Below are 19400 nucleotides of genomic sequence, written 5' to 3' on the forward strand. Positions count from 1 at the left end.
TGCACTCACAAGATCTGAGAATTGAACACTGGTAGCCAAGAATGGCTGGTGCTGATCATTGCACACTACATACAAACGGTTACAGGAGCTTAAGATTGCACACTGGTTGAAAAAAGTTACAAAAGCTTATGATTGCACACTACTTGCAAAGGATCACAGGTGCTAAGATGGCACACTGGTTGCAGCTAGTCACATGAGCTGAGGATTGCAAACAATTTGCAAAGAATAACAGGAGCTGAGGATTGCCCACTTGGGGTCTATTCATTAAGTTAGTTATCGGAGTCCGATAATTAACATTTAATTTCGCCGCGAGTGCTGAAGCAATTCATCATTGCTCTGGCGCGGAGACAGCTGATCCGAAAATCAGCTGTATCCCCGAACGCTTTCACTGTTCCTTAAGAGCAGTGACTCTTTTCACTACTCCTTTCGGAGCAGTAACACCAGTGCGCATGCGTGACCTACAGGTCACACGTGCGCACAAGAGCCCCGACGTCCGGCAGAAGGAGCTGGACAGGGGCTGGACAGGATCCCTCTTCGCAACCCGGACCTCCTTCCCATAGGGATGGAACGGGTTGCTTGCAGCGAGTGGGAGCAGACGCCATCTGAATATGGTGAATGCTCCCGCAGTCAAAATAATATATTTTCAGAGCTTGATGAATTCTGTCCCCATACTAGTGTATGGGAACAGCGGCAATTCCGCAAGAGGAAGGTAAGCAGGAGATATCTGTGATACTAGTGTATGGGAACAGCGGCAATTCCGCAAGAGGAAGGTAAGCAGGAGATATCTGTGATACTAGTGTATGGGGACAGCGGGCCATTCGGCAAGAGGAAGGTAAGCAGGAGATATCTGTGATACTAGTGTATGGGGACAGCGGGCCATTCCGCAAGAGAAAGGTAAACAGGAGAGGTAAACATGTGCTGCTGCGAATCGATGGTGCGCGCTGCAGAGGGTGACATTTATATATTCCACAGCTTGCCGGGCCCAGGTAATTAGTACCCGTCCTGCCTTTCGGTGCCCCTGGTAGCAACCAAATAATTAGTTGCTCTTTGACAAAGCTCAGTCATCTCCCTTATTTACCTACATTCAAAGGTTTTCTACAGCTTCCAGGGAAATGCAGTTAATATTCAGAAGTCTTACAAAGTGAAGAGGTGAGATTAGTTATTTTTCATCTCTACTCATTTATTTGACAATGTAGGTGCAACTTCAAGGGTGTAAATCTCCCTGCCCTGGAGACATTACATAACTGTAGGTTCTTTATGCTCCAGGAATTGATCTATTTTACAGAGGTCTATCAGGTTAATCAATGTTATTACATCACAACCCCAAATAAAGTTTGAAAAAATGTAACCATTATGGTTGCTAAACTCCATATGAGTTCATTGGTGACTGTTGACGAGAGACAAAGAAAAGTCTGGTTTCATTGCATATTGATTAAATAGTGCAAGATTTACTTCATAATCAGCCTACTGGTATTATTGACTTTGTAAGTAACACTGGCCTGTTCTAATAGCGTAGTCATGATGTCAAATGTTTGTTGAAATTGATTAATCATTTCATTATCTTAATCAGATCTTGGCAAGCCCTCAAGAATTAGCTCCAAGGGGTTTTTACAAAATACAAAACATGTGAAGTACATCCATTCACAATACACAATTACAGTACATAGATAACACATAAAAACACAAACATACCTCTCTAAATATAAAACATCCTCATTTAAAAATAATAAAAACCCAAGTATTTAACAAGAGAACTGCCTCAGGAAAAAAACGATTCAAATGCCTAGATGTCTTAACAGTCCGCTCTCTGTATTGCCTACCTAGCAATTGAAACGAATCATGACTAGGGTGAGATCGATCTCCTACAATATTCCTAGTCCGCTTCCTGACCTTGGACAGATATAACTCCCACACGGGAGGGAGCTCAACACCTATTATTCTCTCCGCTGTCCTGACTACCCTTTGATGCCTGGCCCTATCTCGTTCACTAGCTGAACCAAACCACACAATAATTGAAGAACATAATACAGACTCAATTATATTTCTGAATAAAGTGATCAGCTCCTGTGCAAGGTTACAATTTCTAAGCTGCCACAAAAGATACAACTAGTGCTACGCTTTCATTACAATTGCATCATTGTTGTACACCCACTTCTGATCTCGCGTGATTATTGAACCGAAAATGTTAAAGTAAACCCCCATAACAATCATCTCCACCGTTTTAAGCAAGTTTAACTCCAAGTTATTTTGACTGCACCACAGCGCCAACTGATCCACCTCCCTCCTACTGCACATGCGTATGCATCGCAATACACGTGCACAAAGGTACCACTGCGATCACGGAGACCACGCAGTGCCATTGCAGAGTGATTGACAGGCAGTGAGCGTTTGGGGGAGGTGACGTGGGGTGGGGGGGGGGGGTCGGAGAAACGCAGGCATGCCTGACCGCTTCAACGCCGTTGTATGGGCGTGCATAAATTAGCCATTGCATACGCAGCATGAGTCCTCACTGCGTCCAACGAAGTTAGCAATTTCTAAGTAAGATCAGAGCACCTGTAATTCTGTATGAGGGACTGATGGTACTCGATGTTACCAATGTATATGGAGGTTTGCAAGGTATTACGGTTGTGACATAGCGGTAGTGGGAGGCAGTGGGCGTCTCTATGCTGGCAGTGCGACGGCATCGTGATAGCAATAATTAGCATATTTTCCCAGTAGACCTGCGTGCAATTAAGGAGCTGCGTTCGAAATAGCGATCTTTTTTTTCTTTTCCAAAACAATTTTTTATTTTTATTTTATATATTCACAAGTGGAAACATACATGTATATGTATATCTATACAAACATACAGATATAGTACATAAATCCATATACACATAGATACAGAACTGCAATCTGTGTAAGCAAATACAATTCAAGTGCAACATCAAACACATACATTTTGTCTGTAGAATATAGCAAGTCAAAAATTATTGTTAAACATAAGCACAGAGATAAAATATATAATTCAAATAGAACCATAATAACAGAAAACAAAAACAAATTATATATGTATAAAATAAAATAAACACATACACCCCCCTCCCCCACCCCCCCTGAACCCTGGTGCAGCTTGTTCCCTTTTCCATTATTCGGATACTCCTACACTGGAGGAAAAAACTTTGTTACTCTACAGAAGACAAAGAATCTTATCCCCTGACCCGTAAATATAAGGTTTTAAGATCTAAATATACAACATCACTCCAAATTACGGAGTAGAGACCAATTCGTAGTCTCAAACAATCTCATTATATGAGATCTAACATCAGAATCCAGGGAGTTGATATATACCTCATGTAGCGTAAAAGCGAACCACCCCCTTCTCAACATCAGGTATAGTTGCTCTCTCTTCTATCAAAATAAAGTATTTGTAGCAAAATGTTTTTAACTGCTTGTAGAGATGGTGCTGTGGAAACTGTCCAGTTACAGAGGATAGCTTTCTTCGCCACAGTTACCACTATCGTAAGAAAGGGCAATAATTTCATTTTACGACCTTGCAGGTCCCAATTTATGAAATTAGCGCATAACATAGCCAAAGGGTCCTTCCTAAGATGTAAGGCGCATATATTGTTTAGAAATACCATAATTTTATTTCAAAATTTTCTAATTTTCTCACATTCCCACATATTATGGAAGAAAGTAGCTCATGAGAATTGACACTTCGGGCAGCTGCCTGACTCCTCCTCCACAACATGCCTCCTCTGACTCTGGGACATATATGCCCTATGAATGGTCCTAATATGCACTTCCTGCCATTAGCTGAATTGAGAACTCTTAATGTCTTCTCTGTATACTTTAATAAAACATTGGGGGAGTCTACTTGTGGTATTTCTGAGGACCAATTTTGGGTGCAACTCTCCCATAGAGCCTCAGCTGTCGCAAGAAGCAAGTAGGGGTATAACAACCGTGTCTTGTAATACCCAGTATTGGATAATTAAATAAGGGCCGTAAAATATCATCATCTTCCTCCCTCAACATAGGAGGGGGTAAAGATTGTATAAAGTGACAAAGTTGCAGAAACATAAAAAAGTCTATTAGTAAGAAAAAATTTAGACTTCAAATCTTGAAAAGAATACATTTGACCCCCTGGATCAAACACATCGCGAATGGCAGTGATACCCCTCACCCTCCAGGCCAGGTATTCAGCGTATTCCAGGCCAGGAATAAACATAGGATTACCCCAGAATGTATAATATTGAGATACAGTGTGGCGCCTGTGAAGCTTTCGGTTTATTTGTAACCAAACTAGGTAAGTGTCAAAAAATAGAATATTATTTCGCATCAATGGTGGGAGATGTGATTTGGGAGTATGAAGTAGAACAGACAAAGAATAGGGAGAAGCTATTTCTGCCTCCAGGGATTTATGGGTATATGTCTCACAACCCGTCAACCAATCGCATATATATCGAAAAAATACTGCATTAGTGAATGCAGAGACATGCGGAACAGCTAATTCACCATCAGATTTCCCCAAATGCATCTTAGCTCTAGATATACGTGGTTTTCCACCCCTCCATAAAAACTTAAAAAATAGGCGAGTAATTTGAGTAATATCGAAACGGGTTAATCGTATTGGCAGCATTTGTATAGGATAGGCCAATTTAGGAACTATGACAGATTTCAACAATGCAACTCTGTCCAGAAGAGATAATGGAAGGTGTCGCCAAATGTCTAATAGTTTAGTTATGTTAGCTATCACTGGGGTGAAATTAACCGTATACAACTTAGAGATATTAGCTGGGATATAGATTCCAAGATACTTAATAGCTTGCTGAGCCAGTCGGAAATGATCCAAGTATATAGCAGAAAGAGACAAAGGCTGGGACCCTGAATCATGCATATGAAGGACCTCCGATTTATGTAGGTTAATCTTATACCCAGCAAAAGAACCAAATCGTGACAGTAATTCCAAAATAGCAGGAACAGAGTTTGTGAGATCTGACACAAACAAGAGCATGTCATCCGCAAAGAGACACATCTTCAGCATTACGTTCCCAATAGAAATCCCCCTAAATCCCTCATGCTGGCGAAGGGCTATCGCAAGAGGCTCCAGGGCCAGTGCAAATAACAGGGGTGAGAGAGGACAACCTTGTCGAGTGCCTTTCTGAACTTCAAAAGGGGTAGACAAGTAACCATTTGTAGAAACCTGCGTGAGTGGTTCACGGTACAAAGTTTGTAATATTGACACAAATTCATCAGGGAATCCAAATCTCTTCAATGTTTCAAACAGGTGGTCCCAAGTGACAAGGTCAAAAGCCTTTTCGGCAACCATAGAAATTATAGCCTGAGACCTAGGACCACCTGAGAAACCAAGAGCCTGTACAGCTGCCAGCACTTTCCGAATATTAACTACCGAATGGCGACCCATGATAAATCCTGTCTGGTCATTGGAAATAACAGTAGGTAAAATGGATTTCAAACGATCCGACAAGATTTTAGTTAGCAATTTGTAGTCGACATCCAGCAGTGATATTGGGCGATATGACCCCGGATCCCCCGGATCTCGATTGGGTTTGGGCAGAACTCTGACAACTGCAGAGTTAAAATATAAGGGTAATCTGCGCTCTTTCAAGATGGAATTGAAGACCAAATACAATGTGTACGAAATAGTGATCTTTAATGACTCAGGCCCACAGCCTGTAACATGACAGTTAGGAGCTCATTGATTGGTACCTATCTTTCTCCACTTTATCTCTTTTCAAGGCTTAGTGAATAGACCCCTATATACCATACAGGAGGCTAGAAGCTCATCATCATTATTTTAGGAGAAAAAGTGAAAAGTTTATTTTATTGAAACCGGTAGGAGGACTGTGGTGTAAAGTTTACAGTGCACCTGTAAAGTTATTTCTGCACATTGCGAAGCACTTCTACTATGTGGGGGTAGCAGACAGTAAACATCCACCTTTTCAGATACCATCAGTATGTTCTGTGACCGTGGCTGCTGGACACTCCAGTTAGTCAGCCAGTCAATTTGAAGCCCCACCAAAGTCCTTGTTATCTTTGCACATAACACCTTGTCCTATATGTGTGTGCTAATTCCTACCCCACCTCATTCTGTACAAGTATGTAGGCTGGATACTTTAGCTTCTATATATAAAGAGGAAAGAAAGCAGGCACTTTTTTGGAGTGCAGGCAGGATTTTTTTTTGTATTGAAATTTAGAACATAACGTTTATCAGTATACATTAAAGCATACCATAAGTATTCTTTATTGATAAATGTTATTAAAGTAGCTAAATAAAAAATAAATTAGTGCGTAAGAGTAGAAAAATAAGTGATTAAAATGTTGTGTGCCATGTATCTCTTAAGCTGGGTGTATTTCCCGTTCCAATTAACTGGCGATATATCTATAGTGCATCGTCGGGTGTGTACAGCGGATGTCTGTGAACGTCATCGTTCACAGATATATCCGATCAGCTGTGTAGCATAACAGATGGCCGATATATCTGAATGATATATCGGTCATCTGCTGGTGTGTACGGGCGACCCACCTATCGCACATGCTGCAGGGACCCAGCGGTGACTGACAGCCCAGCTGGTCGGGCAAATTTAAATTCCCACAGGATAGGTGTGTATGCACTTACCAATCGTCAGATAGGTCGGCTGCACTTTGACCTAGTGTGTACCAGGCTTAAGTTTGTATTCTCTAGAGTGTCTATTTAGTTGCTGATACTTATAGTACTATCAACATATGAATAGACACTCGAGAGAACACACTAAGAGATACTTGGCACACAACATTTTAATCACCTACTTTCATACTGTTTTTGTTTATTTCTTTGTTTTAAATAATATGTGACATTTAATTAAGAATACTTTTGATATGTTTTAATTTATTTTAAATATTTTTGTTGATTAAACTGAAAGATGTTGTGTGATCGTCATTGTAACTCTATTTTCCAGATCTCATGATGGTAGTCAGAGACCAGCATCAGCCGGACTCAGAAAGAATAACCAGCACCAGGGTGATAGGGACACAAGTATGTATAAGGATGGATTTGCTTTTTGGTTTTATGTAAATTGTCAAATAAACTTTTTTACTTAGGTAACAATGAATAAACAGAAATATAAAGCTAGTCAGCAGGTCACAGTTACTACTTGTTTTCACTATTTATTGTGAGATGATCTGTGAAGAGAGCCTAGAGAGGTAACCTAATGTTGGGTACACACTAGACGATATTATGAATGATTTGGCCGATTCCGACGCATCGGAATGACAATTCGTTCATATCGTCTAGTGTGTATGCACTATGTCACTGACAATGAGTGTACCTCGCGTTGTCAGTTAACTAGGGGTGGGGCCAAATTACACGATTCTATGAGAATCGCATCATTAGGCTCCGCCCCATACTCACGGACCCATCGATCATCGGGAAAATTCTTCCTATTCTGCCCACTTCACTAGGAAATGAACAGGATGCGGGAGAAGTGCCTACTTTTCTGGGAGTGTGGGGGGTTACCCGAAAAATCAGGACCCTCCTGCAGGTCCCGGAAGAGTAGGCAAGTATGAAGTGAACACAGCAAACTGCTTCTTACTAGTCACAGGCTGGACTCTGCCTGTGACAAAGAAGCAGCTCACAGGAGGAATCATCAGCGCCTGTGGTCTTAACCACACAGACACACAGACACACACCAAATGAACTTGCTATAGCACTCAGTGGCACCCGTCTAGCCTCTCCCCCTTGTAGCCCCACCCCTTTTCCCAATGTTACAGGCACCAAGAGTGGGGGTGGAAGGCTGGATCTGCATAAAGCTTGTGATCGGCCGACATAGATGCTTTCTGTCTGCTTGTGCAGCCAGATCGCATCACTCTGCATCAGTCCTGTGTGAGGTGAGCTGGGTGCAGGGGGAGGCAGGCCCTTGAGGTGCTTGAGCCCTGTAGAAACCGCACCTCCTGCACACACAGTAGCTACGCCCCTGGTTAGAACTATCGGTGCAGTTCTCATAGAAGAGGGCAAGGATGAATAAAGAGTACTTCCCCTTTACTGGCTCTTGCACTTTTTAAACAAACATACAACTGATGGAGTTAGCTGTGATATGCTATCTGTATAATACTAATTGTCTCCGTTTTTTGTTGTAGCCCGGGTAAGACGATGTCCCGTCGCTGCCGATGTGTACCCAGCCCAACATCGGCAGCGACGGGACCCGGTGGGGGAGCTGTAATCGGCAAGTCCATACACACTAGGCAATGCGGGGAGCGACTGCGGGGGCATTGCTGCATTCGACAGCATGGCCTTCGCTAATGATATCATCCGTCAGCCCTGCATATAGAGCTGACGGAGAATGTTGCTGACAGCCCGCGGGAGCGCGCATCATCAGTGACATAGTGGGTACACACTAGACAATGTGTCCGATATGTCGGTCCGATCCGTCGGACGACATATCGTCTAGTGTGTACCCAGCATAAGTCTACTTTTAGCAACTACAACCTAACTAAGGTTCCCCTGGTACTGCCGGCTGATGGTAGCAGCAGAGAGGCCCCTAAGTGCCCTGCAACCCAGCACTGAAAGGCCCCGACAGTCACTTTGTATAAACTCGAACAATCTGGGCCCCGCCTACCTGCAATAGTGGCCGCAGCGCTTATACAGTGGGGCCCACCAGGGATTCCTCCGGTGGCGTAGTTCGAGCCTATTTATTGGTCAATGAGGGGCAACATTATATGTCGGGGCCTCAGAAGTGTGATACAATAGCTTTGCAGAGATGCATTATATTGCATCATGAGATAAGAGAATCAGAATGAAATGTTAATCTAAATAGTAGGTTAATAACTCCCCACTTTTGGAGGATACACCTAAGGGAATCATCCTGTGCTTTCCCTTCATCATATTGTGTTTATCCCCACAAGGGTGGCGATTCATTTTGTTTTACTATTAACCGTAATTGGGATCAATGTGATCTACTTACTAATAATAACACTGTAGTAAACCTGCTGACAATTTTTACTTATTATGTATCTGTATTGGTTTTATATTAGTTGACTTATTGATCTTGTGTGTGTATTATTAAATGTTACAGTTTACTATAGTAACTGACTCCTGAACATTTTTGACTATCATGTAGCACAGTCTCTTTATTCTTTATCCTTGTGTTTCTTTTTTCTGAAGAGCTATACAGAATGCTCTTTTTAAAGAGACAGCTGCTTGGAGTCTTGCCAGCTACTGTATTAACAAATCACTATATCCATAATATATTTGTTGCGCCATTGGCTCATAGTTGGTTGCTTATTTTGTTTATTAACTTACAACTCACTTAAGTCAGCAAAGATCACTCTCTAATCACAGACTTACCCTGTGGAAGAAATACAGTAGGTTACAAGGGGTACAAGGAATGCAGCCTTTATGGTGAGCAGAACTGAGGGGGGGCAAGCAATGCTGACCACCCGATTTGAGTCCCCCGCTATCTCCCAAATCAACCTGAGGCAATTGTTACTTTCTCAAATGACCAGAGATGAGATCTCTTCTGAGTATTTGACAGACCACTCATACTCATAACAAGACCCTGATTTGCTTTACTAATAGTAGAGCAGGAAGACTGGAATCCATCACATAGTCCCTACCCACATTTTACTATGGGACTGTCCATTCACTGTTCCTCCAACAGACTAGCCCATTACACAGACTGATCTCACTTTGAGGCATGATCATTACAGTGGTGGAACTACATTGGGTTTAAAGGGTTCTCTCTCAATGGTGCCCTGAACTGAGGGTTCCAAGAAATGTTGACCACCTGATTTGAGGCTCCTGCTATCTCCAAAACCAACCTGAGACACTCACTTCGCTCTCAAAACACTAGAGACAGGATCTCTTCTGAGCATTTAAGAGACCACCCATGCTCATAAGAAGCCCCTGATTTGCTCTAGAGCAGAGCAGGAAGGATGGGAGCCCTTACCCATATTTTACTAAGGGACTGGCCATTCACTGTTACACCTACAGACTAGCCCATTACACAGACTGCTCACAATCTAAGGCATGATCGTAACTAGTAGAAAAGGATAAAGAATGGGAAAATACACTAGTTACTATGGTTGCATATTATACATTTCCTATTGCCCACAACTGGCCAACAACGTCTGCATAAGATTTACAGTACAATCAATGTGCCTGATTCAGACCCGCTCGCGTGCGCTGAGTGCCCATGACGGAGGTGGCTCCGTCGTGCACATGCGCAAGACCCGAATAACGACGGCCAAGCCGTCGTTATGGGTCTCGCACCAAAGGGGGCATGCAGTCGATGTTGATTGACAGCATGCCCCCTTTGGTGGGCGTGCCGGGGGCGTGGCTGCCCAGACGGAGGCATTCCCATGGGAATGCCTACCGTCTGGGTCCAGCCCCACTGACATCACTAGTGATGTCAGTGGGAGTGCTTATGGCTCTGATAGAGCCAAAAGCACTCCTTTGCTTGCGGCAGCGAGACCCTACCGCAGGGTCTCGACGCAAGCCCGATGGTCACGATGGTCTTGACCATCGCGACCATCATTTTGGCCGCTCGCTATAGCTGTGGGTGGTCACCCACAGCTATGCGAGCGGCCAGGAGGCCGCTCCAAAAAGGAGCAGGGACGGCCCTGATTCAGAGCGAGCGCTCTGTCAGAGCGTCCGGCTCTGAATTAGGGCCAATGGGCCTGATTCAGACCCACTCGCGAGCGGCTGTACGCTCGCAAATGGGTTGATGGTCTGCACTGAGCATGCGCACGACGGAGGGAGCTCCGTCGTGCGCATTCGCCAGACACGACGAGCGAAGGACTTTCCTTCGCTCGTTGTGTCCGATCAAGGGGGGCGTGCTGTCAATGATTGACAGCACGCCCCCTTTGGTGGGCGTGCCGGGGGCGTGCCTCCCTGACGGGGGCGTTCCCACGGGAACGCCTCCCGTCAGAAGCCGGCCCACTGACATCACTAGTGATGTCAGTGGGAGTGATTTTGGCTCTGATAGAGCCAAAATCACTCCGGAGCTTGCGGTTGAAAACCTCAACCGCAGGCTCCGGCTCGCAATTTCGATGGTCGCGATGGTCACGACCATCGCGGCCATCAAAATGCACGCTCGTATAGCCTGTGGGTGGTGACCCACAGCTATACGAGCGTCCAGGAGGACGCTCCATGAAAAAGGAGCCCGGCCCTCATGCAGAGCGTGCGCTCTGCTCAGAGCGTACGGCTCTGAATGAGGGCCAATATTCATACAAAAAGGAGAGAAAGCAGGCTCTTTTTTTTTTTTTATGGGGCACTCTTATTGATTTGTATGATTCAGCTAAACTATAATCTTTATTAATATATTAGTTAAAATGAATGAGTCCAAAAATTATTTAAACAAACTATGTTACTAATTATGCTCGGGTTACACACAGCAAAATGTTTTGTTAAAAAAACATCAGATCCGCAAATATCACTTGACGTGAGTTTATTTTCTCTCATAAATAATGTGGCCACCCAATTCTGCCACTCCTACTAGTCATCAAGTATATAGGTAGGACATGCAAGCAACAGCGAATTTGAGTTCCACATAACTGCACCCACATGTAATAAATTACGTATTAAATTCAAAAGAAAAAATCTTTAGTATACGCTTTAATACAATGCCCTTCAGTCCAGAAATAAATCATATCGGCCGATGGAGCAAGCCTGATTTATATCTTATCACAAAACCATGTAATGGACATATAGTTCAACCTGGTTTATCACATTCATTAAATATACATTGTAACTTTTTATGCTTGTGACATGTATCACTTTTGCTGGTAAAGAAATAACAAGTGTTCCCAGTATATTATCATGGGATTTAATCCTGTTTATAGAAACACAATTACCACATCCATATGTCAATTATATACATGAACTGCGGTATTAGATCTCTGAGCACCGGTGTCATATGTATTAATTTATACAGAGAAAGCATGTGTTTGTGTGTCAGTGTTACATCCTCTGACTACTGTCCGTATATCAATTGCCACAATTTTATCAGTAAGTGAACAAAGGGAAAGGGAAATAACAACCTCCGCTCTCATGGCATCTGATCCGATCTCAGCATGCCCGTAGATATAAACATGACGTTAGAATATAAAACATCAAACCACACATGCTAATGAGTGCTCTGATTGAGATAAGAATCTCAGAGCTCTCGGTTCCTGTATCACATGAGATCAATGCTCATTTAGTGGTGTAGGTATTGGAATAAATGCATATCACCGTCTAATGAGTTACGGTGTCTGTAGGGCTGGTTCCCGTATCGGCTGGTCCCGGCTAAGGTAAATGGAAGAAGACGATCGTTTTGCCTGAGCGGCTTGCTCACTTCCTCACCTGGTACGATACGGGAACCAGCCCTGCAGCCTACATTGGTTGTCTGTATTGTACCAAATCCAATATAAAATACTGTACTTCTACAAACAGGCAAGCCATAAACTAGACTATGCCAACATACATCTCTTCACTTGTCCTGCATGTGACTACTATTTTCTGTCCTTTGGTCAATACTAGTACAATTTTGTTGCCCCCCCAATTTGATCTCTCTCCTCTGCACAAGATCTGCGTATCTCATTCACACTAATTAGCTGCTCCCATTCACGGTTACAGGACTTTTGGCCTGCACCCACTCTAACCCACACACAATAAGACATTTTTGTAGCCTCCAAACCTTCAAGTGTTCCCTGAAAACTCCCCTCTTCCACTCAGCATATCAAGTTTCAGAACCACCCATATGACCTCCATAAGCTATTCTACACAATTACCTTCCTTATACATAGTTCAAACTGGTTCCAGTTGTAAAGCACAAGGGAATATGCTGGGGCAATATAAATAAATATTAATAAATAAATACATAAATCATTAAATACATAATAGTTTCCAACTTCAGAATAATTTTGAGGGATACTGTAGTTTGGTTTTAGCAGGCACTATCTTTAAAACTGTGGAAATTAGGCACAGTTGGCCAATCTGTGACACAGTTGTACAATAACTTTTTTTTTCATTTTAAACATATATAATTTCTGTATTGACTTAATTTAAAAACCAGATGCTTAAAAAATAAAATAAAAAATCTCTCCTTTGTCCACAATTTAGTTGATTAAAGTATTGGAAACTATCCTAATATTAATTCTTAGAAGGTCTGTTATGTATTTAGCATTAGATAAAATAGTAAGGGGAAGTAGTCGGCTTCCTGGCGGTCGGAATCCCGACAGCAGTTGGAATCCCGGAACCAGCATCCTGACCTCTGGCATCTTGAAGGTAAGTATTAGGGTTAGGGTAGGGGTTAGGGTTAGGCACTAGGGGGAGGGTTATGGTTAGGCTGTAGGGAGGGAGGGTTAGGGTTAGCTGTGGGAGGGGTGGTTTAGGGTTAGGCTGAGGGTACTTACCTAGTTTGGTCAGGATTCTGACTTTAGGGATGCAGCTGTCGATATTCTGTAGTTACCTTTACATGACCAGGCTTGTGCTTACATGGGATATTCAAAGTGCAGGGTGCTGGACCTAGAGAAAGGGCACTCTGATGCGCGCCCGATAAGTGGGCGTGGTTACGAGAACAGGGTGTGTGTATTTAAGATGCGCCACCTTTTCATTACTCTTGGAGGTGTGCCCGGCACTTCCGGACATGCCGGGCTGCCCCTAAGCTCTCCCTTCTCTGTAAATAGATGCCGGGCGCATGCGCCCGGCATCTATTTACTGGCGTGATCGCTTCACCACAGTTTTTCCCACCTGTGAGACACTGCGTCCCATGGTTGGGCATGGCACCCACAAGCTGTTTTAGCGGGGCAACTTCAAAAGGAGCAGGGCGCATTTTGCCCTTTTCAAATCGGCCAGGACGCAGCGCCCAGCTAAAACAGCCTAGTGGGGACGTTATATACACTTGCATACAGCCTGTTTTGTCTTTATTTGGACTCTTAAATGTCGGATAAATTATACTTTACTACTCCCAGACTACCATACTGCATCCTGTACACTTCTATGGTGAAATAGGTGGAGCAAAGATTACACGATTGGCCACGCCAAGTGCAACATTTTGCAGCAGGGTGTGATGTTGTGATTCATGGCAACACCAGCCTCCCCGCACTAGCCCCTAGGAACTACAGATATTTTAGAATTATGCTACATAGATGCATATTGTCTAGTAAGTTATGCTAAATCTTCCTAAGTAGTTTCATTATTTTTGTTATCCAGTTTATACTAAAAAAAAGTTTGTATTAATAACATGAACAAAATATACCTTATAGATCTTGTCCAACAAGAAATGTCCAACAAGGTGGCAAGACATTTTAAACGACCAAACAGTTCCCTTACTAAGGCTACTGAGTACAAGAACGTTGCAGCTGCTTATATGAAGGCAGCAAATTCATGTGAGTATTTGCATTAAATTAGCTTCATCATAGCAATATCCAGAAGGTTAGTAGTGACTTTTCATGGCTTCTTTCACATTAATTGTATTCTCTGCCACTGGATCGAAATCCACAAAGGAAAAATTAATGAATAAGAAATAATAATAAGAAGTCCAATAATTGACTTCATTTAGCCATACTTACTTTTGAAAAAGCATTTCAGGGAGATTGTGAAAGCAACACCTTTGAGCGCGGCGAATAAGTACTGCTACAGTACTTCTAAGAGGCGTGCAATAAAATTGACTTACTGTACACCCAAATGTAAATGAGCCCCTAAGCAGTTAGTAAGAGCTACAGTATTTATTGATGAAAACACACTGTTACTTTTCAGGGTTTTCTCCAGTATTGTGTTTTACGAGGGTTAAATAATAGTTTTGAAGAGAAACCTTATATGAAAATGCATGTAGCCATAGGGATCATTGTGCCTTAAAACCCTTGCAGGGAAATGGCCCTGATTATACCTATTCAATGTATATACTGTATATCTGATTTCTTTTTTTTCCAAGTATTTAACAGCTACATAATGGTGCCCCCAGGGAGATTACTAGGGGTAAATTTGCTAAGATTCGAGTTTGGTCGAGTTTTTTTTTTTTTAATCTCGATTTGAATCTCTGGTGATTTTCCCGTTTTTCATTTCACAAATTTATTAAGAAGTGAGTTTAGCTGAAAGTTAGTTTTCCGATGGTGAAGCAGATCGAGATATCTCTCCCGAGTTGCAAGTTTAGATGAGATTAGTCACCCGAGATTGCAGTGTTTTCTCTCTGCAAAACTCTCCCGAGCTAGCAGCCTGCACATATCAGTGAGAAATGTGAAGGCTGCTTGTGTGTTATACTTGTTAAAAAAGGGTTAAATCTTAAAAAAAATGACGTATGGTCCCCCCCAAAAGCATAACCAGCCCCGGACTGGTCAGCCAGTCCTGGTTCCAAAATTTACAGGGAACAAAATGAGTAGGGTTCCCCTGTAATTTAGGAACCAGCACCTGGCTACAGGGCCAGTGCTGGTTTTAAGTATAGAGGGAAAAACCAGCACCGGACCCAAATTGTAGAGCGGCCACTGATTGGCTCTGGCTCCTGACTCACTGACCAGCCCACGTGGGAACTGTCAGAAGCCAGAGCCAATCTGCTGCAGCTCTACAGTTAGCGGCCGCTGATTGGCTGGAGGCTCCTGACAGTTCACACTGATTTTTTTAACAGGTATAAGACACAAGTAGCCTTCACATATCTCACTGATATGTGCAGGCTGCTAACTCGGGAGAGATTTGCAGAGAGAAAACATTGCAATCTCAGGTGAGTAATCTACAATCTCAGGTTAATAAAAACACTATACATTAATTACACATGCAGAAACATACACAAATCACACTGATCTGTGTATGTTTTTGGCAAACTCGCAGCTCAGGAGGGTGAGTGTTTGAAACTTCAATTCCTCTGTGAGTTTGCTGTAATTTCAACCGAGATTGTAATCTCGAATTTTAGTAAATTTGCAAACAGCATCTTTTTCATGAAAAGTACTTCCAAGTTTGCCCAATGGTGAGTTGAATCGAGTTTGCGACCTCATCCGAGTTTTACGAGTGAGATTAAAGAACTCTGTCCCAGACTCACCAGAGTTTGCCTTTAGTAAATTTGCAAGATGAAAAACATGCCTAAACTCAGTGGCGGAACTCCCGGAGACAATGGAGTCATTTGCCGCCGGGCTCCAGCCCTTAAGGGGGCACCTGGCTCCATTGTCCCCCGTGCCGTTCCGGGCACTGCTATGGAGATGGACTGCCGCTGATCGGCACTCCACCTCCAGCGCCGTCAATACGGTCGCACCCCATATTTGCCAGGTGCCCGCTGAGTGTGTTACCAGCGGGCGCCCGGCTCCTTCTTTCCCCCCCGGCGGTAGCCGGGGGAACAGAGCTCAGTGAGCTCCGCTTCCGGGTCCCGCAATGCGTCATGACGTCACTCCCATAGTTCCGAGGAGCGTGCGCTGTGGACGGAAGGCAGTAGCGCTGGAGCGGGGTTTCAGGTAAGTATTGTTTTTTTTTGTTTTGTTTGTATGTGTGTGTGCTCGCGGGGGGGGGGGGCTCACTACAGGGGGCATTATTGGTGGCTCACTACAGGGGGCATTGTTGGTGGCTCACTGCAGAGGGCATTGTTGGGGGCTCACTACAGGGGCCATTACTGGGGGCTCACTGCAGGGGGCATTACTGGGGGCTCACTACAGGGGGCATTACGGGGGCTTACTACAGGGGGCATTACAGGGGGCTTACTACAGGGGGCAATACAGGGGGCTTACTACAGGGGCTTACTACAGGCTTTCTACAGGGGGCTTACTACAGGGGACATTACTGGGGGCTTACTACAGGGGACATTACTGGGGGCTTACTACAGGGGGCTTACTACAGGGGGAATTACTGGGGGCTTACTACAGGGTGTATTACGAGGGCTTACTACAGGAAGCATTACTGGGGGCTTTCTACAGGGGGCTTACTACTGGGGGCACTACAGGGAGTTTTCTACTGGGGCACTGCAAAGGGGGACCACTACTGGAGGTACTGCATAGGGGGACCATTACTTGGTGGCACTACATAGGTGGCACTGCATTGGGGGACCTCTACAGAGGGCACTGCACAGGGGGACCACTACTGAGGGAACTGCATAGGGGGGCGGCAGCTGGGGCATAGGTCCTGGGGGGTGGTACATTTTAATTTGGGGGGTGGGCACCAACATTTATCTTGCCTCCGGGCACCTCGGATGAAGTTATGCCACTGCCTAAACTCACCCAAGATTGCAATCTTGACCAAACTGGAATATTAGTAAATTTACCCCCTAGAGTCTTCAGGAAGTCAGGGAGATTACCACTATTTCAGGGAGTTTCCATGACAATCAGGGAGAGTTGGCAAGTATGAATTAAGCAAATTAAATCCCACTTTGCTTAGATTCTAGAGATTTTAAACATTTGTTGCCCACGCCTGGATTGAATGTTTTAGACTAACTTTATTTTTGCTTGCCCACCTTTTCCACAACTATCACCTCATATTCATACCCCAATCTCCCCCATACTGTATGTCACATATATTAGAGTAATGTGTAAGAAATTATATTATTGTACCAGTAACTTATAATGGTCATTGTTGTTGTATGTAAGCTGATAAAACATAGTTCAGCCTGCTGCCTCTCTAGCTCTGCAACTCTAGGCCTGGAGTCCAAATCCAACCCTAGTCTTGCCTAGTTTTAATATTTCTCAGCGCAAACACCAGCACCTCCCAAATCACGCTGATGTTTCTTGGAAATGACCTTGAAATTAATACATCCATTAGCATGATCATGTATTATGTTCTATAATACATGATCATTATACTTTGCCTTGTATCTAAGAGCAAACTGACTGACAGACAATTTATGATTGTTTTTTTCACAAATCATGTACACAAAGTTTATTGTACTCCTACTGCAGTATGCAATACAACATATATTGGTGACTCTACTAGTGTGTCTTAGAAGATAATTAATATGAATAATATGTGTTCTGGTTTGCATGTTTATTGCATTGCATGGGATACTGTACTTACTGTAAATCTTGACAGCATTAGATCGATGGGAGATTGCTGACACTGTGGTAATGTTTTTTAAAGCATTGTAATGATTTCAGCATTATAAATGTAAACATGATCGTCAAGCATCATATTTAATGCTATGATTCCAATACCATCACAATGCTTTAAATAACATTACAACACTGTCAGCACTGTCCCATTGATCTAATGATGTCGACATATTGACTTTCAACAGCATTAAGATGGACAATGTACTGTAACTCCTTCCCCTCTGCATTATGTGTGTATTACATGTGTCATTGCACAACAGGAGCTCCATCTAGAAAACCTCCAGATATCACTGCAGTCATATAACACTTAGGTGATGTGGGTGAAAGCTAATGTGATGGTGGCAGTTGAGGGTGAGAGAAGTGGAGGAGAGTGCATAGTTATCCAGAACAAGTTAGAGAATAAAACAACAATGAGGTCCAGTGTAAATCTTAGGGGCATATTTACTAAATTATGCCAGCCCCCCAAAATAAGGATTCCCAGTTCATGGCAATAAGGAATACATACTCATCTAAATGTATTATTACACAGTCGCCGGGACAAGGGCTGCGATAGGAACCTGTCCCTGCGATTAGTACAAGTAAAGTGATTGCAACCACGATCACTTTACTTTCTATTTTGGCCAGCTGCATTTGCCACAAAACTTTTCCACCCCTTCAATGTAGAAAGCCTCTGAAAATATAAGGTGTCTAGGAGGTGTTGCTTAATCACAGTGAGAAGAGGTGGGAAAAAGCGTTCCATCCATCTATGTAGAATCACCTTTTTAGCTGTCATCAGTGACAAATATAAATTAAAACAGCTTAAGACCAGATTGAGCGGGGATCCCAGGAACCCATTTATAAAAACTGCACTACAACATTGGTGTCCTTAAGAAGATTCAACCTGGTGACCACATTTATAAATACCAAAAATTATTCTAAAACTATCTATTTTCCTGCATTCTGAAAAACAGTGGTAAAGAGTAGCATCATCCCGTTTGCATTTCAGACAGGCACCTGTTTCATCTGACACGAAATACCTCCTAGACCTAGGCTAAAAACATGTTTATGATGTAAAAACAGTATACAATTGTAAGTCCTCTTGACTAATATTTATCATAATTCCTTTTCCAGGGGCAGTCAGTGAACATCTTTGCCAAAACCATTTGGATGGACCATCCAACAACCTTCAATGGGTAAATTAATAGACATAAAACAAACAGTAAATGAGTCAAAGGTAGCAATGTAAAAGGCATCACAGCTCACTGATGTTGGGTAAACAGGTGATTGGGTAGATGTTCATTACCTTAGCAAAGATTGCTTAGGGTCAGACTAAACACTTTGTTATTATCCCGGAAGTTTCCCATTAACCATGATCTCATTATTTTTGGTTCGGGCTTAATTGATCGGGATGGTGGGCTTTTACTTATTGAACACTATTGTTAGTT

General features: G+C 43.1%; 1 protein-coding gene across 1 annotated transcript in view; it reads left to right on the forward strand.

Moving 5' to 3' along the window:
- The window catches only part of LOC148526729 (uncharacterized), a 156311-nt gene that overhangs the window by 17354 nt on the left and 119557 nt on the right, over nucleotides 1-19400 (forward strand). Inside the window, exons 4-6 of the mRNA XM_088470291.1 lie at nucleotides 6942-7018; nucleotides 14227-14349; nucleotides 19087-19148. Coding sequence (XP_088326417.1) covers nucleotides 6942-7018; nucleotides 14227-14349; nucleotides 19087-19148 — 262 coding nt within the window. The remainder of the gene's footprint in view (nucleotides 1-6941; nucleotides 7019-14226; nucleotides 14350-19086; nucleotides 19149-19400) is intronic.

The sequence above is a fragment of the Taudactylus pleione genome, unplaced genomic scaffold (assembly GCF_031769625.1).
Source record: "Taudactylus pleione unplaced genomic scaffold, aTauple2 ptg000095l, whole genome shotgun sequence".
Taxonomy (NCBI): domain Eukaryota; kingdom Metazoa; phylum Chordata; class Amphibia; order Anura; family Myobatrachidae; genus Taudactylus; species Taudactylus pleione.